Raw genomic sequence first — 23841 nt, forward strand, 5'->3', positions numbered from 1 at the left:
GGGGAACAGGTATGCAGGGGTACTCGTGATGCGGGAGGCTCTGCTGAGAGGGACTAAACTTGGGGATAAAGCTCTTCCCATTCTTCCTGCTTGGCTGGTGTCAGATCCTGAGCCTGGGAAACAAAGATACTCATGGCCTCTTGCTAAATTGTGCCTATCTAGAGCTAGTTTCCAGGCTTGCCCTCATTTATTTTCAGAGCATCCCTGCATTGAGTCAGTCCATCTTTTATTTGGGCTAACCCAGTTTTTGTGTCTTTGCTTTTCCTGAAGATCACTGGGGAAGTAGCCCTTCTCTGCGTGCAGAAAGGAGCACTTTCCTTCCCCACTTCAAAAGTAGCACATTCAGTTCCTCCTGGGGAAAGAGTAATTCTCTTCTCCCACCCTCTTGCCCAATTGCTCATGATACCAGGTCAATGGTTTCATTTCCAACTCTCTACATGCAAAGCCACTCAGCCTGTCGCTATCAAAATCAGGTTTTTAAAGCAAGATGATGTTTCTAGAAAGAAAAGATCTCTGCAGGGAAAATTGACTCTGGCATCAAATTTGCAGCTAATTTTCTTCCTCCCTGTGCCTTGTGCAGGTAAAGACAGAGAAAGCAGCATCGTTACTGGGGGCTACCCACCGCATGGTGCCCACGGGCACTGCAGATCCTCTCTGAAGCCAGGGCAGGCTCCCAGTTGCTCAAGGAGGCTCCCAGATGATCTGCAGCAAGTTTAACCCAAAAGGGTGCCACTCTGCACTATCCTTTTGCTTCCCACGGGAAAACTGGACAAACCCCTCCACCTGGAACGCTTCAAGCAGCTGTTTGACTCAGCCAGCTGAAAAATACCAGGGAGAGAAGCGCTTATCTCTGTTTGCCTGCTACTGGAGGTCATGGCCTGTATTAAACACATCTTTCTGACAGCATGCAAAGACAGCCAGGGAGGAGCTGGCCTAAGCAGGGAAAGTTTTGACTATCAAAACCCCTATCACAAAATATGCAAAGCAGCAGGAGCTGAATGCCTCCCCAAGGTAATGAAGAGGGGGAGAAAAGTCATGCAGCACTAGCCAAATTTTGATGAGCTCCTGTATGTGGTCAATGAGGCTAAGCCAGAAAAAACATGATGAGCAGCATGCTGGCACAAAGACGTCCCCAGTGCTGCTCGGATGTTGTCCAAGGAGGAAAGCTCTGGTGCTTTCCCATGAACCTTACTTTTTATCCTACTACACCTGCATGGGTGTGCAAATCTGTGAGTAACTTCAAACAGCCAGGGATGGTGTGTCTTGGCTTCTTCAACACATTCACCATGGTTAAAGCTGCCAGTTGAGTTAGATACTTTCTGGGGAAAGGGAAGGTTTTGTTTCTCAGAAAACGTAGCTTTTGCTACAGCTCTAGATGATCCCTTGTCTTCCCGTCTGCTTCAGCAGAGAAGATGCGTTTCTCCAAACAGGACTTCCTCACTTCCTCTTGATTTACTTGTCAGCATACTACAAGTCCATTAAACATGAGCACTAGCACACTGGATGCTGGTTTTGGAGCCATTTCCTATTTGTTGGAGCTTAAAAATATTCAGAAACCACCCCAAGCCCCTCTCCTAGCTGCCATCAGCTGGGGCTGAGAGGCAGGTGGCTGTAAAATTGCCAGCAATGCTATAAAGCATTTTGTTTAAAAAAAAAGAAAAATAAATGAATCCCATTTCAGTGGATTCCATTATATACCAGAATTGCATTTGGAGTAATTAAATAGTGGCCCTGGAAAGTCCTGTTGATGGGATTTAATTATTCAGCTGAAGTCTGAGGTGCCTCCACTTTACTGAGCCCTGCAGCTGAATCATTAATAAGATTTCTATCTAAAGCACCTCCCTCCTGGGTCAGGTAAAAGACACTGAGTTATCAACAGCATTTCAGAGCCTGACTCTGGGCTTTGCGAGACAAGAGGTGCAAATGTAATCAGCCACTTGTGACAGGACGTGAACCTAAATCAGCTCAACAGAAGCATCGAGCTGCTGCGGCAAGCAGATGCTGGGAGCACTGTGGGCCACTGCAAAGCGCATGGGCTCTGGCACCAGCACTGAGCGAGGCTGGCATCCCCTCGGGAGAGTGCTTGCCTTCCACACCACCAGACACACAGCCCAGATGGTAAAAATCCCAGGTTCCTGCTTCGGGAGGACAGCACTGCTGCTTGCCTCATCTCTCTGGAGGGGAGCAGTGCTGCTGTACATGTGGGGCGGGAAGGTGAAGGCTTAGGGAAACTGAGGGCTGCAATGGTATAGGGACCCCCACCCAAAGGTGGGGGTCTGAAGAGGAGGTGCATCCCCAGAACCACTTGGCATCACACCCTGTGAAACCCAGGGCCAGGCCCCCCTTCCTGTGGTGTCGCAGAAGAGTGGAATGCACCTCACTCAAAAGAGAGAAGCAGCAATATGTTTTATTGAGGTAGAATAATAATTTGACAGGGTTCAATACATTTGATGGAATTTAACAAAGTTTAGCAGTGCTTTACCAAGGTTCAAGAAGTTTGATGGCAAGGTTCACTTTACTAATTACTGCATGGAACATACAAAGGAAAATTGAGTTAGAATCAAGTTAGAATGATTCACACAGAGACCGGAGACGAAAAGGGTAAGGAAGACCCTCCCGTTGAGTCACAAGGTTCAGAGTGGACGCCCTTGCCTTCTAAACTCCTGATGGAGCTTAGGTACAGCTAGGTCCAATCTTAGTCTCAGACTTGGACAATGGTTTATGTCTAATGGAATAATCTATACAAAGTTTATAGTAATTAATATTTAATAGCTACATGGATTAGTAATGTTTCATTAGTATTAATTCAGCATGCTATCAGTCACTTACCAAAGATCTGCCATTGGTAAAAGGTCTCTCTGCCTCGAGGAGCCACCTTGAGAGGTGTCCCAGCTCAAGGGGAGATCACCGCCACGCAGCCACGCTGCCTAGCAGGGAGAGCTCAAAGAAGGCTCCCTTAGGCTGTCATATTAATGGAATAAAGTGGTTGGCTCGTAGTGAAATTATGTGCGATGGGAAAGGTATGCATGAGACTCCTTGTACCCACAACTTAATTTGTTCCTTGATAAATAAGTCTTGGAAAAGCCACCTGCTATTCGTGTGTTAATTGCACGATAAGTGTTCCAAGCTCCTATGTGTCGATGCTCACTGTGTCACTCTACTGCTTTGTGGGTTTTTAGAGAACAGACTGAAACTAGAGGAGATCTTGGCCCAGCTACAGCTCAGGCCTTTACCTCCTTTGGAGCCTGTACCAAACTACTGCCAGTTTGCTTAAGGGGTCGAGTGCATCCGTCACGCGCAGGCAGGTCTCGTACTGTGAATCCTAACCCCTTTACTTGTTCCTTCCCAGGCACAGCTTTCATAGAATCACAGAATGGTTTGGGTTGGAAGGGACCTTTAAAGGTCATCTAGCCCAACCCTCCTGCAAGGAGCAGGGACGTCTTCAACTAGATCAGATTGCTCAGAGCCCCGTCCAACCTGACCTTGAATGTTTCCAGAGATGGGGCATCCACAGCTTCTCTGGGCAACCTGGTCCAGTGTCCCACCACCCTCATTGTAAAAAAATTCTTCCTTATGGCCAATCTAAACCTACCCTCTTTCAGTTTAAAACCGTTGTCCCTTGTCCTGTCACTACAGACCCTGGTGAAAAGTCTCTCTCCATCTTTCTTATAAGAACGTTCAATGCCTTGCAAAGCTTGGGCCTGACAAAGGGGATGTTGTAATTAGCTTGCAAAGTCCTTTTGGGAGTTTTGGCTTGAAAGAAGGCTGCGAAGCAGCAGCTCTCTAGATTCAGGTGTCAGGGACGTCTTGCAGAGCCCTCTCAGTGCCTGGTCAAGGCCCATGGCTTCAAAGTCACGGCACAAACAAGAACTGAGCTGGGCACATTTAAGTGGATTTTCATTTACCGCTGCACCAGTCATGGGGACTGATTTCACGCCTACCTCCCCATCACTGGCAGAAAGGTACTTAGTAGCACTAGACCAGATCCTAATTTTTTCTGAATCCCTGTTTGCTGGTTTTCTGTGCCCCCAGCGTTAGACCTGGTCAGCGGTTCTTCAGCACGTCACACGGTGCTACGCCAGCACTTCCCAAAGCCCTCTCCCTGCCAAACAACTAAAGCAGATCTGTTTGCCAGGATGAGGCTGGCTGGCGTTAGCCATATTCCCTCCCTCTAACGGGAATTCCTCGTCGCTCTCCCCATTCTCTGACCTGTGGCTGCTGCCCCACCAGCGCTGGGAGCCTCAGTACCTGGTGTACTGGGAATTCTCCAGGAACTGCTGCTGTTGGGATTTTTCCCGTCAATGGAATCTCCCTTGTGCTCAGATTAAAGATGAGGTAAGTGAACTGGAGGTCTCTTGGTGACAGTTACTGGGGCTTTCTGACGTAAACCGTTTATCCGTAACTGGTGTTTATATCCCCCCTAGATACCAGCAAGCCAGGAGCACTTTGGTCTCACCTTCCCGCTGCTTTCCAGATCCAATCCAAAACCCTGACGGGAACGCTTCTGCCTGCTCCCGTGCGGCTCAGACCCCTCACTGCACAGAGAGCCTTACGGGGCTGCTTCGGCCCGACACCCCTCCACTCCTCCCTCTACCCTCAGCACCGGCAGCCACCGCCTGCCTTGCCGCCCTCAGCCTCCCGCTTCCCCCCTCCGCGCCGGGCTGGGCTCCGCCCCGGGCTCCGCCTCCCCCGCCCCGGGCTCCGCCCGCCCCGCCCCGGGCTCCGCCCGCCCCGCCCCGCGCCGGAGGGGCCGCACCCGGCGGCCGCCAGGGGGCAGGCGCGAGCCGCTGCCCCGCCGCGGGGCGGGTCGCTGTGAGGCCGCGCCCCCGCTCGCCCCGCCCCGCCCCGCCCCGCCCCGCCGCCACAGCGTGGGCATCACGTCCGGGCGCCGCGCATCGGGATTGGCCGGGTGCGGGCGGAAGTGTGGGCGGGGGTTGCCGCCGTTGCCGCAGTGACGGGGGCCGGGGGGGAGGGCGGAGGAGGGCGAAGATGGCGGCGCCGCCGCGTCGCTCCCAGCACCACCACCACCATCACCCACCGCCGCCGCCCGGGCCGGCCTCGCCGCCGGCCGCCGCCTCGCCGCCGCGCAGCCCCAGCCTGGCACCGGCCGACCTCGCCCCCGCCGCGCAGCGCCACAGCCTGGCCGGCCCCGAAGGCGAGGCTCCCCCCGACGCGGAGCGGCCTCCGGCCCCGGAGTGCTCGGAGGGTGCGGGCGCCGCCGCCCCGGGCCCGCCGCCGGCCTCGGGCAGCAGCTCCAGCAGTTCCTCCTCGTCCTCCTCCTCGTCTGCATCGTCGTCGGTCGCGTCGAGCCCGGCAGCGGAGAGTCCCGAGGCGGCGGGCCCGGGCGCGGCGAGCGGGGCCTTCCGCGAGCTGCTGGAGGCCTGCCGCAATGGGGACGTGACGCGCGTGAAGCGCCTGGTGGACACGGGCAACGTGAACGCCAAGGACATGGCGGGCCGCAAGTCCACGCCGCTCCACTTCGCCGCCGGTGGGTACCGGGACCGGGGAGGGGCCGGGGCCGGTCCGGCCTCCCGTTCCCGGCGAGGGCACTGACAGCGAGTGCGTCGGGACGGGGAGGGTACAGCTCCCGACCTGACTTCCCAGGAGTAGCTTCCCTGGCTTCGGGGAGTGGACCTCCAGCATCTCGGTGGGTCGGGACACCTCAAGCGTAAGCTGAGAGGAGGGGTGTGAGCAGACTTCCCCGGTAGTGTTTCGCTGCAGATTGTGGGGAGACGGCTGTTAAATCTTCTTTTTTCTTTTTCCTCATAAAACGGAAGAAGATCCTTTGGGTGAAACGAGTGGGAGAGGAGATCCTGGAGGCATAAGGGGGGCTGTATGATCTAAAAGTACAGACGTTTTTCTCTGTATTTGACACATAGGCTGCAAACTTGTGCACGTGTGCTTAGGAAGTGAGAAACTGGAATTCAGGACAGAGTTGGTGTGAAGTTAAGGGTTTCACAAGTATAGTAGTAGCTCTTGAAAGTCATGGACCCCTGTGATGCATGTGGACTTGACAGGAATCAAAGTCGGTGCCTTGCACTTTGTAACTTTTTTCTTTTATTTTGGCATATCATGCTGATTGATCTCAGCATCTCTTGTGGTCTGAGGGGGCAGGGGAAAGAGGTGAAGTGGAACAACTGAACTTGATAGAAGTTACATGTGTGTCCAGGAGACAATATGCCTCTTAGTGCAGAGAAGATAAGTTATTATAATCAGAAATAACGTCATAAAACCAGTTAACAGTGAGGTCCAACAGTTTACATTAACTGGAAGTAAACGTTACCTTCTAGGAAGTATAGCTATTATAGGTTAGCGTAGTCCATAAAGAAAACAATTTGTGCAGGGCATGGTCTTCACTGGGGGCACAGGGCACGTGAAGTCATGATAAAAGTAAAATGAGGAAGATGTTTTAAATCATCAGCTGTAACTCAGGATTTGCGCAATTCCTAGGTCTGTGGTCAGGCTGAGGGCTTTCTGATACGTGCCGCAGTGTTACGGGACTGGACCTTATGTAGTAAGGGGCATAGGTGTTGCTTGAGCTTTAAGTGGTGCGCTAGTACACATAAATTAAGATAATTAACAAGACTATATTGAGTGGTTGATATTTAAATGCTGGCATGTGGCTCTGAAGCACTGTGTTGGAATTGGTAATAAAAATGAACATTTTATGGCACGGTATTGCCTGGAACTCTGAATAGTGGTGTTCAATTTATCTGTCAGATTGTGAGATTACAATCTCCTCTGAGATTGTGTGGGTTTGTTTTCATTTTCAAAGTAGAGGTGGCATTTCACGATGCCCCTGCGGGAACTTTTGGCTGTTTCCTTTGCATTCTTCTCTGATCCCTGAGCTCTACCAGTAAAGCATGACCTTATGCAAGTGGAGTTTATAAAACAGTAAATTTCTGGAGTACAGAGATGGACTTAATTTTAGTGAACCCTGGAACATAATGCTGGTACAACTGCATGTGTGTGCGTGAAGTTCTTAATGTTTTGGAAGGCTCATCTTGAGTTTGCTCTGCTTGTTTTGGATTCAGACTTAAAATTAGACCTTGCTGCTTCCCCTTAAACTATGAGATCTCACGTTGTAACTTCAGTGCTAGTACAAACTTCAGTGCTGAAGCTGCAGTGGTAACTTCTGCTTTGATTAGAGAAGAAATGGATAAAACTTACTTAAGGGGATAAGACTTTGAAAGTTGATAGTGTCAATGAGATGTTACTGTAATAGCAATGGAAGGTGCTTCCTTGTAACATGAGGAAAACAGCAGGTGAAGTTCTCATACCTAACAAATTTCTGTATCTATTTTCCTAGATTTAAAGACTTTCCTTAGCTACCATACATAGTTTATCTCAAACCACTGCAGTATGTCTGGTCCAAATGGATTTGACATGTAATAGCATTAGGCAGATTTCTTATTACAGAGATCTTGGGGTCCTGCATTTTGGAAAGGCCTCTAAGCACATAGTTTGAATGCAACTGATCTTAGGCAGTATATATCTGCTGGTGATGCAATGTGTTGATTTGATCCCCTCCTTTGTGGGCAAAAGGAGAAATAAAACTTGTTTGCTTATGAGCATAGGAGTCTGCTGTGTATATGAAGCTGTGTTACGGATAATAGCTCATGTTTTATGAGCCATAGCTAAGTGTGAGTTGTATGGCCTTTACTAGGGGAATGGGAGTTGGAGAGTGCAATATGCAATGTTTTAAACTGCTTGTTTCAAACCTCTTGAAGCTAAACTCTTGAATGACAAGAGAGTGAGTTCCACTTCTGATCTTGTGGTTTGTGATAGAGGAATTCTTCTAATTTTTTCTTCATTTGCCAATTTTGGGGGTAGCTGGATTCTTCCCCCTGCCACCGTACTTGACTTCTCCCTAGCTCAGTCTGGTTTTCTCAGATGTCCTTTTTGGCAATAATGCCAGGCAGTGAAATTACTTTTACTGTAATAGAGAAGGACAACTTCCCTAGTTCTAGTTTCTTGTAAAAAGCACTAATTTCAGGTTCCCTTAAGCTTTGTGAAGTTTCTAGTTTCAAAATCACCTTTATCTCCTTCCTTATGGCAGAAGAAAGATAAAAGGGGTGACTTCTGAGAGCATTCAGCATCCTTAGCACAAATGTAAGCTGGGGATAAGGTGAGAACTGAAATCTCTGTAATCAATTATTAAAAAACTGGGGATAGATCTAAATCTGTTTCTAGAAGTTGGAGTCATCTTGTCTATTATCCACTTCCAGATAAAATGTGCATGGCCACATCATGTTGAAGCAACAGTGTTATCCAGGTTTTCTTTGTCTGCGATATCTGAATTGTAAATTTGATCTGAATGAACGGGAATTGATTCTCCAACTCTGTGTTGAAATGTCAGCTAGTGTGCTGCATAAATCTGACCTGCTTTGGTTAGCTATTAATAAGGCAGAAATTAATACTGAAGCCATATCAGGGTGATAGAGACCTCTCTTGTCAAGCAGGAAGAGGTTGAACAGAGGATCATTTTCCTTTCATCCTCCAACTGGACTGTTATTCTAGCAGAGTCTCTCTTGAAATTCTAAATGTCTTTCCACATGTGTGGTGTTCAGTTTTTCCTTTGCAAATGATTTGAGGGATTCTTCAACAGAGGTACACATGCTTGGAAAGAGGAAAACTCAGTAGTGTCTCAACTGCAGTGTGGATTGCAGGATATTTGGATCTCTGCTACCAGTGCAGGCTTTGGATATGAGGAAAGCCCAAGAATCAGAGTAAGAAGCAGATCCTAAAGACTTGGAAACGATTGACTGTAAAATGCAAAAAAGAAATTAAGTGGAATTATTAATGTATTCACAGCTTTTGCATTCAGTTTTTCCAATGAAAACTAGCTTGCTTATAACTAAAAAAAAAAAAAAAGAAAAGTAGCTGTGCTAGGCACGAACAAAGGTATGTTTGGCTCAAGGTTTTGTCTGTACTGATGGCCAAAAGCAGATGTCTAGGGAAGAGTTATACACTTGCCCTCTTCATATAAGATACTGCTCTGAGTACTCTTCCTGCAGTTTGTAGCTTAGCAACTATTTGAGCAAGACCCAGTTTCGACATGTTAGTAGAGGCTCATCCTGTGGTAAGGAGTTCCACTGAATAATTGGACTGTTAACTTGTATTAAAAGTAACTTGATTCCTCTTGTATTTTCCAGCCTCTTCACTGGAATATCTTGTGTTCTGCTTAATGGTTCTCTTCTTCAAACTGCATTGAATGAGACGAACTATTCCACTCCCTTGCCTTTCCACTGCACTCCTTCTTTGATCTAAAGATGTGTTACCTCTTTTCCTTGAGAAAGATCTTAACTGTCATTGTTGATTTCACCAGATTATGAACATCTTTACTGTATTATGTGCCCCTCACTAGCTGAAAAATTTTGTTATGCCCGTGCTGTCTGTTCTCATTAACTGGCTTGATAATCTTGCTTTTGGCGATGTTGTTGTCACATAGTTGACAAAATACCTTTTTAGCTGGCATAACCAAATCAGTTGGTTGTTCTGTGTCTATGTGAGAGGTAGATTTTTTTTTTTCCCCTTTGGGGAATGCTACTGACTTTTTATTTTTTTTTAATGGTTGGATGATTTCAGTCCATGTGATGATGTGTCACGTTTTAGGTATACTTTGCATGGGGCTTTTCTCAGCCTATGTATTTTTTGTGAATCATTATATGGTTTGCAGGGGGGCTGCCTGTATTGGTTCATTGTGTTTAAAGCAGGTTGGGGGTGATGCTTTCATGGCTCTTTTTTTGTGTGTCATCCTCCATTTATAGTACTTGCATACCAAGGTTGGCTTTCCAAGACTTTTCTGCCTTTAATATGCCTAGATGGGGAGGACTTCTGTGACCTTTTATCTGAAATCCCAGTTTTTTCCCAGAGCCAGTAGGAATTCATGGGAGCCGGCTTGGTAACGGACTTGCTTCTTGCCTTCTGAAACAAGGTTTAGCCTTACAAAAGGATATATATGTATTTGCTGCTGACACCTTGATTCATATGTTTTTAGACTTAGTCCTTGGTGGTAAATCATTAGTAATAGCACCTCTTTCAGAAATGACTAGGTGGATGGACCTGATAGAAATAAGCTGAGTCCTAGCTAATTTCTTCATATAGCCACAGTTATAAGCTTGTCCTGTTCCACACCCATTTAATTAGAAGTTTAACTTTTTTTTTTGATCATGAAGTTAGCCCCTCAAGTTCTTAGGAAACACATTCTTTTAGCTTTACAGCTACTCTCTTTCTAGTGTTTAACCCAAGGATATAGAGAGTACTAATAGTAATTGGTGAACTGTGGCTTAATGCCCACTTCTGTACTGAGGTAGAGGTTTCCAGAGTGGCTTTTGGAAGGTATGGAGTTGGGATCACAGGCTGAAGTGCTGTTGGTGGTACCAGCCCAAACTCAGGCTTGGAGAAACCTGATTTAAGGTGAGTTGTTAGAGCATCAGTGATATTCCTTGTTTTCTTTCTGCTTGGGTCTAGAGTAATGGCAAAAAACTGTTTGGGGAAGGTAGTTTTCTGTAAGCATGCTTTTGATTGCACTCGTAGTAACTGTTGTTTATGCAACTTTAATCCTGAAGGCAAAGGGATCTCACTTGGGTTGGAAAATAGTCAGTGGTCAGAGTTTAAGAAGAGAGCTCATCAAGTTGATTTGTCAACTAGCAAGCAATAAAGCATAAAAATGCAAGCTGCTTCAACATGTGTAAGTGAGATAAGCAACTGAGGCGGCAGAACTAATATAACTAGCTACTGAGTGTTCCTTGAGGGAGAGCCGGCAAATTACAAGAAGTAGTTGGTAACTTATTATACATGCTTCCGCTCTATGCAGAGACACCCGAATTAACTGCTCCACCTGTGGTGCAATGTACAAGTTAGCTTCAATTGCCCTGGAAAGCCTTGCTTGAGATACCATTCTTAAACTACTGGTTTTGTTGCAGTTGTCTGATACATCCTTGCCACAGAAGAGATGTCTGACCTTACTTACAGTTGTTTGTAAAGCTAAATCACTGATCAATTCTGCCTCGTGCAACTTAAAGTAGGGGTAATAACAATTTTCAGCTGGATTCATATGCATAGAATGAAGAGTGCAGATTGCGTAGTCAATTAGGAAACATCCTGGCAACCTTACAGGCTCAGAGCCTGCAAAATGCAGACTTCTTTATGCAAAAAGATGAATTGATAAATTACTGCCCTTGACTTTGGAATTCTTTCTTTTATGTTTTTGTAGCATTTGTAGTACATGAACTCTGTTGGTGTCACAAGCGTATTACTTCCCAGGAAGTTTCAGCTTGCCTTCTTTGTGACTGGTAACTTGTTCTCTTGAATTGTCTTGCAGTACTTTGTGCAATGTATTGTATCTCCTTCTTGTTTAAAATCCTTTGAAGGAATTTACAAGAGGATATAAATGCAGAATCTCAGACCTTCAGTAATACTGAAGCAGGTGCCCTTTTTCCCAGCTTGAAGGCTCTTCAGTTTACTCGGTTAAATCACTCAGTTTAATTGTGTTCTGCCTAGTGAAGTGGGAGAAGTGCTGGTGGCTTTTGGAAGACCTGTCTTAGGGAAAAATCTGGTCCCAGAATGTGCAGTACTAAAGCAAAGAGATGTACAATGACTTAGCTTGAACTTCTTCCACCCTTTGCTTACAGTTTAAAACCATTCTCAAAAAGTCGTGTGTCTCTAAGATGTATGCTTCTCCACTTCAAGGGCTTGTATTCTCCTATGAGCTACGTTTAGTGCTCTAACAAGTGGGATTACATTTAATAAGAGCATCTTTCCTGCTTTGCCTAAGATCACAGTAACACCTGCAGGTGTGCTTAAGCTGTGAGTATACACTTTTGTAAAATTTAACTCCTTTTGGAGTCAATGTGTTCTTAAGAGCAGGCAGGTGAAAGGAGGAGGAAAAATGCCTAGTGAGAGTTAGAAGTCTTTCACGTGATAAGTTAAACTCTGCACATAACAGCAGCTTTGCAGAGGTTGGAATTGGCATTTGGAGGAGTTTGTGCTATGTTGTGATCAAGTGACATTAAATGGGCAGTGGGTGAAACAGTACAGCTGTACTTAAACTGATCAAACCAACTACTTGATGTATTGTACTCACTGGGGAAAGCATTCTTCCGATTCTAGTGGGAAATCCATGTATGTATTGGGTTGTTTTTTTTACCAAACTTTCTGAAAATGAGTCTTGAAATTGGGCAATGAATTATGTGGTTTCTGGGAGTATTAGTAATTAAGTGTCTGTAAACTGTTACCACGTGAAGGCTTGTGACTAACTGAGTGGAGGTTTAACACGGAAGCCCTAACCAGAGCACGTAACAGAGGGTATCAACTGATGCTCCTCTTGCTTTCCTTGCATCGCTTCCCTCATCAGTCATTCAACCTGTTCACCCTGTTGCCTCTTGTTACTTAGGTTCAATGCCACAAGAAGAGACAGGACAGGACAAGCTTGTGGGCTGGGAGCAGGATGTGTAAGGGGGAGTAGGACAGGTGGTCTTGGCAGTAGTAGTAAGCATTTGGTGGTGTCTCTGTGTGCCGTCTTGTCTGACGGCATTTAAAAGTTTTATTTAGCTTAATTTTCAAGCTGTCAGTTTACTACCTAAAGCCTTTTTTTCTCACTTTCAGCCTAAAGTGATGGGTATAAATTGGAAAAAGGCAAGAATACAGCATTGGCAAAGAACTAGTTAAGTGGTGTTTTCTCTGAATTGTCTGCCTGTCTCTTGACTTGTGTAAAGCTGTCATAGCTATGGCCATCTCCTGGCTTTCACCAAGCCTTAGTCTTCTGTTGTTTCTGTGAGATGACTGGAGAAATGAAGACTCTGTCAGTAACTGAATTTTTGCCTTTTCTTTGGTTTGACTGATGAGTATTTCGCCCTTAAATTTCAGATGTTCTCTTGCTACTGCCTTTTTATAATGGGATTACTGCTTCCTTTCTCTCCTGGACAATATGTTTTCTGAGGTACTGCGACTTGCCTGAAAGTTCTAAATTGTGTAAAGAAGCTAAAATGAGGGCAAAGCTTGTGCATTTTACCTGTGTGAAATAGCCCAAGCTAATAAGGGACCCTGCCCGTGAGTGTGCTTTGGCAGCTGGCGGGTGAATCTCATCAAAACAAGTTTGCATGCTGGGCATTTAAATGTGACTATCCTCCATAGTTACCCTGGTTTTGGATGTTTTCTGTAGGAACCTTCTATTTGATTGTCTTTTGGGATCTTTGATTACAGGTCATTTCTTGGGAACTCTTCCTAGACTTTGTCAATTAAAGTTGCACTGGAAATATGCAAAAGTAGGATTTTTAAAGTAATCTTAAATGACATTACATCAGTTCCTTCAGTTTAAACTGAATTATATGTGCTTCATCTGTCACAAATGGCTTGGCATGTGTCTGTTTTTTTACAAATGGTGACCCCGACACTGCAGGAGTTTCAGTAATTACAACTGCTTTGTCAGGTTGGGTTGTGTGATCATTTTAAAGACTTTCTGGCACTTTGTCAATTCAAGTTTTTACAGGTTTGCATGTGGTGGCAGAGGTGGTGGGGGAAGCTATTCCCATAATTGGTTACTTTTTCTCTGAAAGATGGAAATCACAGTAACCTTTACTGTGCTTTTTGAGGACTGAACGAAGGGCTAATTCACCAAAAACTGTAAAGTGTTTATTGCTGGCATTTCCAAAGATACCTTTATCAATGACCCCATGTCCAGCAATACCTTGAAGAAGTATTTGTGTAGTCCTGAAAATCGCAACACTGAGCAATTTGAAAAGGAATTTAGGTTTTCAGGCACTGTCAGGTTATTTTTCCTTGAGAGACAAGAAGTACATGTAAAGCAAATGCTCATGCAGTTTCAGCACTGTTTTTAGTAGTTCAGTCTATAAAAACTAAAGGCCAATAAAATCTGTTGATTTACTGTTTAGTTGAAAGCATCCTTTTCTAATTCTTGTCTTGCTCAATTTTCCTTTGCCAGTCAAATGAACAATATAAACGTGGGAACCTTGAGGGCTTGCTTCTTGGTATTATGCCCTGGGCCTTTTAGCTTTGCTGTGGGACCAGATACCCTTTGTTTGCTGTTGTACCCATTTAAGCTGTCATTTTCTATTTGAAGACTTACAGGTGATGTTCCTTGACTGTTTTATAACAGAAAAAAACAAACAAACAAAAAAAAATCAGTTTTCATGCTAGAAGCTGCAGTCATTTACAGTAGCAGTGGCCTTGCTGACAGTTCAGTTAAGAAAAATGTGTCTTCTGGTAGCAGTTCTGTTGTGGTAAATAAATATCACTTTTAATAATACCAGTTTTGATACACATGCTTCCATTTCTGTAGTGTAATTTCTAATGTGAAGTGATCAGTGTATAATGTACCGGAAAGCTTTGACTCCTCTGCAGTGATGGACTAAAATTGGATTGCTGAGTGGGGTGCCAGTCTGGTTGTAGGCCCCTCCCTACAGCTGGTATGGCTCAGCAGCTTGTGGAGCAGCTGCTGAACTGCTGTTTAGCCCCATGTATTAAAGGAAACCCACTTTAGTATCTGCTCAGTGTGCTAACTTGTAACTTGTAGTGGTCCAGCATCTGTGCTGCAAGCAGCTGAGGGCTCTGTACAGTGGGGATGGGGGAATCCTTACAGCTATCCAAAAGTAACTAGGCTGTACTGACGCCCTTGAGCTACGTTACCATACAGGATTAACCGAGGTGTGAACTGCTACAGTCTGTACTAGATGTGAGCATCTGTGTGCATATCCACCATGGCTTCCCCAGCCTATTCTTCCACCTGCTTGCTTGTGTCTCATATAAGAATACTTCTTTAGGCAGAAATAAAGATATTGTTAAACTGTCATCAAAACTCTCAGACCATGATAAGCCTCGGTAAAGGGGCTTTTTGTTTTGGCCCTGCCTGCCTTAACCATAGTATTAGTCAGCTTCTGGAAGACTTCAGTACTTCAGGAAAGGGTGTTGAAGGACGCTGTACTTCACTGAGGAGACAGTGTAAATTTCTGCAGAATGGCTGGCCTGCAGCTTGACAGAAAGCTGGATGTCGAGTTGTAACATTAGCCTTAACTGGATAAGCTAGTGTGGATGCAGAGCTGCTAGAGCTGGCTTAGAGATCTCACCGTATTGTCTGTGGGGGAAAAGCATGTTCATTCTGCCCCGTAAGTCTGCATAGCTGTTACTAGTGCGCTACTCTGGCAAAAAGGGGGCTTCACTCATTGAAATGGAGGTCCTATCCAGGGACTGCAACACTGGGGTAAAAAGTTCCGATTTGAGAAGTCTTCATGCATGAGTTGTTGCCCGCTGCAGAGGGTGCTGACTTTTGAGAATCATTTCTGTCACTGTTAGAGCAGCATTTCTCTGTGGCTGAGTTACATGGTCACCTGGGGGAGAACTGACAGCTTCTTCGTTGCTTCTCTTGAGCTTTGTATTTGCCTTCTAGAAGGGAAATAATGTCTTTAGTTCTGTTTTCGATCCATGATCTGTGGAGTTATTACGATCTATAAGCTGCCAGTTAGCAGCTCTGTGGTGGAATTTCACTTGCTACTGCATTTAATTCAGCTGTTTCATAAACATAGTTCATATACATGGGATTCTTCATACTTAAGCTGGTTGGTATCCATGATTGCCAGAAGACACAATAAGTCTTAAAGTGACAGTCTTAAAATCTCCAGTGATATTGCTTTTAGCCTTGAGGTTTATAATAAGTGCAATCCAACCTTTGAGATGCAACCCAATACAAAAATGAACACTTGTGTTTTAGTTCAAACTGTCCCTCTTGAGCCTGATACCTGATTTTTGTTTCTGTCCTCTAAGGCAGTGGTCTCCGAAGTGGAGTGTTCCAGATATTTCGTTGGGGTGCAGGAAGAAAATATATTTTGTACCATTAATAAATACAATAGAAATTTTAAAACAGTGTTTATTTCATCTTTAGCTCAGCCTTTTAAAATTTCTATTTTTGTGTATGTTTATAATCTACATAATAGTACAGTAGTGCATGTATATGATTTATGAATATATACATTTATACATTTGGGGATGCATGCTCAAAAAATTTTTTACTGATGGGGTGCACAATCAGAAAGTTTGGAGACTGCTGCTCTAAGGCATTTGAGGCAATAGGAAGCACTTTTGGGCACTAGAACCTTTCCAGGTTCATTGTGGAGAACAAGCTAAAGGTATCAGGGTCTGGCATGCTGATGCAGGATTTTGAAGCACATTAGTTTAATGATGCTGACTTTATGGTGATGTTTTGCCTGGCCATAACGGAGGATGCATTCCTAGGCTGAGACCTTCCTGAGGCATTATTTCCCAGCTGAGGTCTCAGTTCTACTTAGCTGTAACTTCTCTCTCTGTCAGTTTGTTGGTTGGAAGTAGTCAGACTCTTTCAAAGAGTGAGAATGTAGTTTGGGTTGAGGTAAGGTTGTTCTGCTTGAGGACTGACAGTGTCCTCAAGTTTACTAATATGTAAACTAACACTGACAGTGTTTACTAATATGAGGTCTTCTCCAAGATGAAGACCTATATCGAGAGATAGTATGTAAGATGCTTGCATTAGGTGTGTACAGAGTATACAAAATTTTTAAAATTAATACAAAGCTTTTATTGAAAAAGAATGGCAAGCCTTTTGTAGAACTTCTTCATGAGATAGTGTGGCAGCCGGTCAGGCTGATTATAATACAACACTGTTCACCTCTGTCATGAGTGTAAGTGCATCTTCCAACTGTTGTTTAAGCAGGTGAATACAGTCTCACTTTATGGTAAAATGAACCAAAAAGTGGAAGAGGGACATGAATAATATCGTTTGATGTCTGTAGACGGGACTAAGTGAACAGTTATAAATATTAAATCATGTTGTTTTACCAGACAAATGAACAGAAATATGTTCTCTTACAGGTTTTGGAAGGAAGGATGTTGTAGAGCACTTGCTACAGACAGGAGCCAATGTTCATGCTCGTGATGACGGAGGGCTGATACCCCTTCACAACGCCTGTTCTTTTGGTCATGCTGAAGTGGTTAGTCTGTTACTGTGTCAAGGGGCAGACCCAAACGCTAGAGACAATTGGAACTACACTCCTTTGCATGAAGCTGCTATCAAGGGGAAGATAGATGTGTGTATTGGTAAGTGTCCGTCACTTCTCATATTGAAACTTTACCAGATATGTGTTTTGTGCAGTTGTAATCGTTAATGTGCTGGACTTGAGATGAAAGATACTGGTTGTTCTCAACAGCTAACTTCTTTTAAACTAGCAGGTAGGTATGGTGATAGTCATTTAAGACTAACTTTTTCATGGTGTATAATGCAAGCTTTGCTAAACTTGCATCTGGAAAAGTAACCTGGGGAGGTTGGGTAAAGACTACTTGTCTGTTAAATTACAATATTAAAAATCAGAATATGGAAGTTTGTCTTGGTTGCTTTCAAGAAACCTAGCTTCACTAAGTAAAGTCTTTGCTTTTTGGGCTGCTCTGTATGTCATGTTAGTGGTTAGGAAGATGGTTAACCTTTCATTCTATACAGTATGGGGAAACTCATCAGTCCTTTGGAGCTTTCAAATACAAGTTACAGGATACCATTGTTCACAGTGGTTATATATCTTCAGTGTGTGTGCTGTAGCCTGGAGCCAAAGCAATTTCAAATAAAATTGAACACTTCAATCATTTTAAATGTATCTAGAACATACAAAGAGCTTTTCAGTCAGGATGTCTTTAACTTTTATGGTTTTTCTCTGTGTACTTAGTATTACTTTTTTTCTAAATGGGAACTTCTATTTTTATTTTTTACTCTTGGATCAGTTCCTTGAACTTATTTATCAATTCTGGTTCTTCTCACATCTACGAACTTGAATAAAGTGGTCTGCTCAACATTGTGTTTTTTCTCAAACGTGGAAAGAAAAGCTTGAGTTTTAGGAACCACAGTTAAGATTACGAACATGAGATTTGTTCTATATGTTATCCAGATAACAAGACAGAATTTTCAGAATTTCAGATGATGTCTATTTGCTTAAAGACTTATTACATACAATTCCTGCAGAGAAAGCTACGAAACTTACAGGGCAAGTTCTTGCATTAGCTTTATTGCAATACTTATGTCATTATTTAAAAAAAAAACCCAAAGATTGAAGGAAAGAAAATTGGAGGAAATGCCAAAATATAAATTTTAGTCTATTTCGTCTCTTTACAAGGAATGTGGTGGACTTCATTCATTTCATCTCTATGTGTGAGGTAAAACATAGGGAGAATATTCTGCAGAAGTTACTGAGTATAGTTGATTGTGCAGCAGTACTGTGGGAAGAGATCCGTTGATATAGTAGGTCCCAATAACAGTCGTCTGTGACAATGGGGAATGGAAAAGTAAGCTTAATTCCAATTAGTAACTAGGGTTTTGTATGTGACTTAAAGGAAGTAATTACTTTGGTCTGTTCAGTGCTGGAGTCTGCCTGGCTTTGGGAACTGCTGAATGAAAATACAAATTAAATGGGAGAATGTTGACAGTAAGAGGCTCCTTTACACCTATAAAGGAGGACTGGGTTTGTTTTGCTTTGGAAAAGATCTGTCTTGCTTGGTCTTTTAAAACCTTGTTATAAAGCAGGAGGGGATGCAGCCAAACACCTTGTGTTCATAGGCAATAGGATGAAAGATGGTTGCAACAGAAGATTTTAGGATTTGGGGAGGCAGCATGGGTAGTGTAGCTTTGGGTGGTTTGTCTAAAGACTCTGTGGTCCTCTTTGGAGGAGGTTGGGCAGGTCAGATCAAGGCAGAGATTATGTAGTACATCAATTTTGATGTACAATACTGACAGTAATTTGAGATTTAGATCTGATTTCCATAATCAAAGAACTGATGATACCTTTAAAGTTATACTCTAATTCAGCAAGAAGTTGTGGGCTTGGTGAAAGAAAGTACAGAATAAAATTTATGGCTTGTATTACACAGAACTTCATTCTGTGTTCCATGCACAGGTTAGAACTGTGACTCTAAATGTTAGATGTTAGACTGAGGGGATGATCCATATATATAAAATATTCAGCATGCGTGGTCAAATCCCAAAGTTCTTCTGCTGTCCACTGCAGTTGTAGGGTTCCTTGGAAGCACCGAGCAGGGCTGCAGGACTAGATGCCGTTCTCTTATAAAGCTACTTGCAGGCAAATTGGAGTCTGGGCATTTTTTAAAAATTTATTTTAAACAAGCAAGCATGATGCTGTTGTGCTCAGTTTAGTTACAGATATCCATGTATGTCGTACGTCAGTCAGATAGTTGGTCTGTCAATGTGAGAGTTATTACTGAAGGCAGTGTCACCAGTCACTAGATTTAATGTGTACCATAGTATGATGCTTCTTTGGGATTTAGTTGATGTCATAAAACTGCCAGGACATGAGTACAAAGAGTGAGTTTGTTTGCAATTTATATCTAGTGGGTAAGCATGTTTTGTTGTCTTTGGCAAGTTCCTGTTTCTTTTCAATGGTTTTATATATAATTTTTATATTAAGGTCTTCAGCTTTTATCTCAAAGTCTTTTGAAGGAACACATTATACACAAGGCTAACGGAACAATGATTGCTTAGGGCAATAGCTTTCTTGAATATACTATACAGTATATTATAGCTTTCTGGAATATACTATAGCTTTCTATAGTATGAATAGCTTTGAATAGCTTTCTGGAATATACTATACAGTACTACTATTTACACCTTAAGTGTAGACTGTTACAGTAGATATGATGGAAGAAATTGGCCTGTAAAAAAAAAAAAAAAATCACATTCTTTGTTCCTTTTTAAACAAGCAAGGCATGCTTTTTAAAAAGCATTAATTGAAGAATAGTCTCTGGAAATTCTGGCATAACCTAGAATTTATTGCTGAACTTAGATACCTGTCTGAAAAGCAATAGACTGTGTAGGAATTAGTCATCTAGCCTCATTTTTGGCTACCTATTCTCGGCATCTTCTTCCAAATGATGTAATGGGAGAGAATTTCCCAATTTATCTTCTCTCCTTCCCTTCTTCTGTGCCACCCCAGTCTGTATCTTTTCTTTATCACATCTAGCATAGAATACTGTTCTTTTGGCCGCTTTACAGGTCAAAAAGAGACAAAGTGATAACTGAACGGAGTGCGGAGATGCAGCACATTCAGGAATAATGATTTTTTTTTTGGAGGAAAACTCCAGGCATTGAAGGAGAGTGGAAGACCAGCAAAAGCTGGGTAGTGATTGCACTACAACTATAGAATGCTCTTGTATCTAGCACTAGCCTTGGAATGGAGTGTGCATATTTATGCTAAAACTACTATGAGTCCTCAGCTGTACAGGTACAAACCCTGCCAGGATACCCCTGCCAGAGTAATAGGTACAAACCCTGCCAGTGGGAAGCTTATATGGAAATAAGAGTACATGAACTGATGAAAACTCATCAGACTATGCACAAATTTCAACTCCAGGAAATTCTAAGACAGCAAATGACTGATATGATTTCTTGTTCTTCTGTTTCACTGGTTGCATATTACAATCACAGGGCAGTGTATGGACTTAAAGGGAGAGAATGCAAATGTCCTGAGTTTAGGAGGAACATGGACTGTGGCTCTTTCAGGTGCCAGTTGCTTTTGTGTCCTGTGTCTGGAAGTGTAGGAGATCTTGGAGGATGGTAAGCAGTGCTCAGCTGGTTTGCTGACCATCTCTGACAATATATTTAGTCACTGCAGATTTGTTTAGTTGCTAAGTAATTGAATCAGTTTGAAAGCATTTTTTGCTATATGTAATCAATTTTTGGACTAAATGTATTGAAGCATTAAAACCAATTGTTAGATAGCGTTCTCCCGTATTTATGGCTTCTAGGATTGCTTTATCTGTCAAGAAGATGCGTTTTTCAATGTCTGTGGACTGCTTCTAGAGCTAATGAAAAGTGGTTTTGTTCCTCAGTGTGACATTCTCGCATGGAATAATGAACGAATGGTGACCTCTGCAAAGTGTGTTTGGAGGAATGCTGTGATGTCAGAGCAGTGACTGTTCTGCAGGTTGGGCTGGGGAGAAAGGATTATGTATTTCTTCATCTGAAAGTCTATACTGCAGTCAGACCAAAGATCCATGTAGCTCACTTTTCTCCAACAATGACACGTAGCAGATGCTTAGAGACTATGAATGGCTTGAGTGTATCCTCCTTTCTCATGGCAATGAGCAATTTAGGAACTTGATAAAGTAGAGGCTGCATCTGGACTGTGTTGCATAGCCATTGGTATACAAAATTTTTGAAAGCTCGATCTAATCACTTTTTAAATGCTGCTATGCTTTTGGCTTTGAAGGTGTTCTGTGGCAAGATAATTTTACAATTTAATAGTCTTGCAGGAAGAAAACAACCCTTCCTTTTCTCTAAAATGTTATTCTTGATGACTTTTTTTTATTGCAAGCCATTCAGGACTTTCGTGAGAAATAGTGAACAGTCATTTCTATTTGCACTCTGCATATCCTTCATGATTTTATAGGCCTCTATCTTTTCTTCCATCAAATCTCTCTTTTCCAAGTTGAAAAACTTAGTCTTCTGTCTTGTTATCCTGTTGAATATTCTGGTATTTGGGGTTTTTTTTTTTTTTGGGGTGTGTGGTTTTTTTTAAGGGTGAGGGGGTGGTATGGGGGTACAGACATCAAAACTGGGTGTAGTAGATTTGTAGGATAACTTAATGTTCTTTCTGACTTGGTTTTCTGCTTGCTGAGCACTGAATGGGAGTAGCTCCAAGGTATTTTGTGAGTGGTAACAGCTCCTTTAAAACTGTGTGTTTGTGCAACACACAGGTTTTTTTGTTTAAAAAAAAAAAAAGCTAGGCTAAAAATAACCTTGCAGAAGCTGTGCTTATGCAGTCTGTGCAGACTTGCTTTGCCCTCCACTGTGTGTGTTTCTGCAGATGCTGTAGTTCCTGCAGAGATTTTTTTTTTTAGGTGGATTTCCAGTTAAGTGTTGAGAGAACTGTAGGACTGCTAGCCTAAAAGTGATCTCAGGTGGCATACACCTGTCTAGGTTTTAAGGGCATCCTTCACAAACATGCAAACCATAAGCATCTTCTATGGTGATGTGATGATTTATGGATCTGAATATCCAGGGTACTTTAGTAATTTTGGGGAAATAAAAAATTCTAGCCACTGAAAGGCTCAACAGCGTACAAAACTCTAAAAGTTTTTTTAAAAGTACTTTCAGTCCATGCAGTGCTAAGGATCTATCAGGTATTACTTAATATGACATTGGACCAATGTTTTTACTGGCTTCCTCTGGGCTAGTTATAAAATTTCCTGCAAAGATCCTGTGGCATGATGAATTTACTGTCCCAGTGCTACGAAGCAGTCTCTAATGTTAGTGTCAAGGTGCACTTGTCTCTTTGACCAGAGAACTTCTGTGGAAGTTGATTTTTTTTTTTCCATTACCCTTTTTGCACTTGAAAGGTACAGCAAGCAAGCAAACTAAAACTTGAAGCTAGCAGGTTTTCCAACATACAGGTCCTGCCCTTAGCATAGGGATCACTGTTATTTAAATGTCTCTTTGTTAACATGTCAAAACATGACTCACCCTGCTGTGCTTCCTCACGACTGGGGAAGGAGAAGAATTCATTAGCTGTTACCTTCTGCTATTACATATCTTTAGGCTGAAATATGTGGAGGGAATATAATGTGACCCCTTCCTGCAGGGCAGATAAACCTTCTGTCAGGATTAAAAAAATCTACAAAAGGTAGTTTATGGGTAGAACTAGTGCACAGTAAACCTTAAAGGAATTGTAGAAATGGTAATTTGCCCAGTCATTGAACTACACATCTGTTTGGTCACCTTGCAAAGAAGGCATGTACAACAAATAGTGACATTATTACAATTGACGATATTTTTGTCCCTTGAGATTTTGGAATGCTCAAAGCATTTTGCCTTCCAAGCAGAGGAACTGTATCGCTCTAAAAGTTAGAGCTGTGTCTGATTTTGCTACCTGAAAAATTAAAAAAAAAAAAATCACAGGAAGTGCTATCAAAGAACAAAATTGTGCAGTAGCCAATTTTCTTTTTGGGAGTGGGGTGACGTGAGGGGGAGCAGCTTTAGCATCTTAACTGAAAAATGATTACAATGACTATAGATTTAGCTGCTGGACTGACAGAAGCCTGTAAGAAGACTAGTAGCTTCTTAATAAGTATTAGAGGGGGATATTGGTAATTGAGGTACACTGGGAGCTGGCTATGCATGCTGTTTGTTGGAGAGATGTACTGAATTCCCAAAGACTCTCTTGGAGAACTGGTGTTCTAGAAGGAAGCTTAGGTTCAAAGAGGCGTCCCAGGAATCTGATATTCAGAGGCTTGTAAAATCGTTGGAAAATGCTGTCAAGTGAGTACTTGCAAATACTTTGTGTAAACTGTTTAACTATTGCTGCTGTTTATATCAGAAGAGTCTTGAATATTGTTAATATTCCTGCTTTGACTTTTGAACTACAGAGTTGGAGCACTACTGCTACTGACTACTCATAGTGTGCAATGGGAAGACAGTGACTTGAACTTTTTTAAGCTGCAGGATGGTCTAAAGAACTTTAGACTGTTCTTGTGTACCAGAAATGTGAATTTTGTTCCATTAGGAGGACATGCATTAATCCCTACAGTGGGGGAGCTCTCCTGTCTGTTGGTTGCAGTTAACATTGACATACAGAGCAGAGGTACCTTGTGATTCGATACGCTTAAGGCCAAGCAGTCCTGGTTAACAGCATCTATCTATTATCAGTCCAGAGATGCAAAATAAAAATCCTGGCTATTCTTAATAATTATTACTCAGATACTTACTGATCAAAGCCAAATCTGTTGTTGTGGAAGCAGACTCATCAGACTATTCAGGTTATGACGACTTTTGGTCTGTTTCTGCTCTGTGAGTGATAGCAT

General features: G+C 43.0%; 1 protein-coding gene across 2 annotated transcripts in view; it reads left to right on the top strand.

Annotated features, from left to right (window-relative positions):
* Positions 1 to 4963: 4963 nt before the first annotated feature.
* The window catches only part of TNKS (tankyrase), a 144550-nt gene continuing 125672 nt past the window's right edge, over positions 4964 to 23841 (top strand). For both annotated transcript variants that reach the window (XM_075500536.1, XM_075500537.1), the window contains exons 1-2: positions 4964 to 5488; positions 16861 to 17085. In XM_075500536.1, the coding sequence (XP_075356651.1) occupies positions 4990 to 5488; positions 16861 to 17085 (724 nt within the window). In that variant the 5' untranslated portion in view covers positions 4964 to 4989. The remainder of the gene's footprint in view (positions 5489 to 16860; positions 17086 to 23841) is intronic.

Source organism: Mycteria americana, chromosome 4 (genome assembly GCF_035582795.1).
Source record: "Mycteria americana isolate JAX WOST 10 ecotype Jacksonville Zoo and Gardens chromosome 4, USCA_MyAme_1.0, whole genome shotgun sequence".
NCBI lineage: Eukaryota > Metazoa > Chordata > Aves > Ciconiiformes > Ciconiidae > Mycteria > Mycteria americana.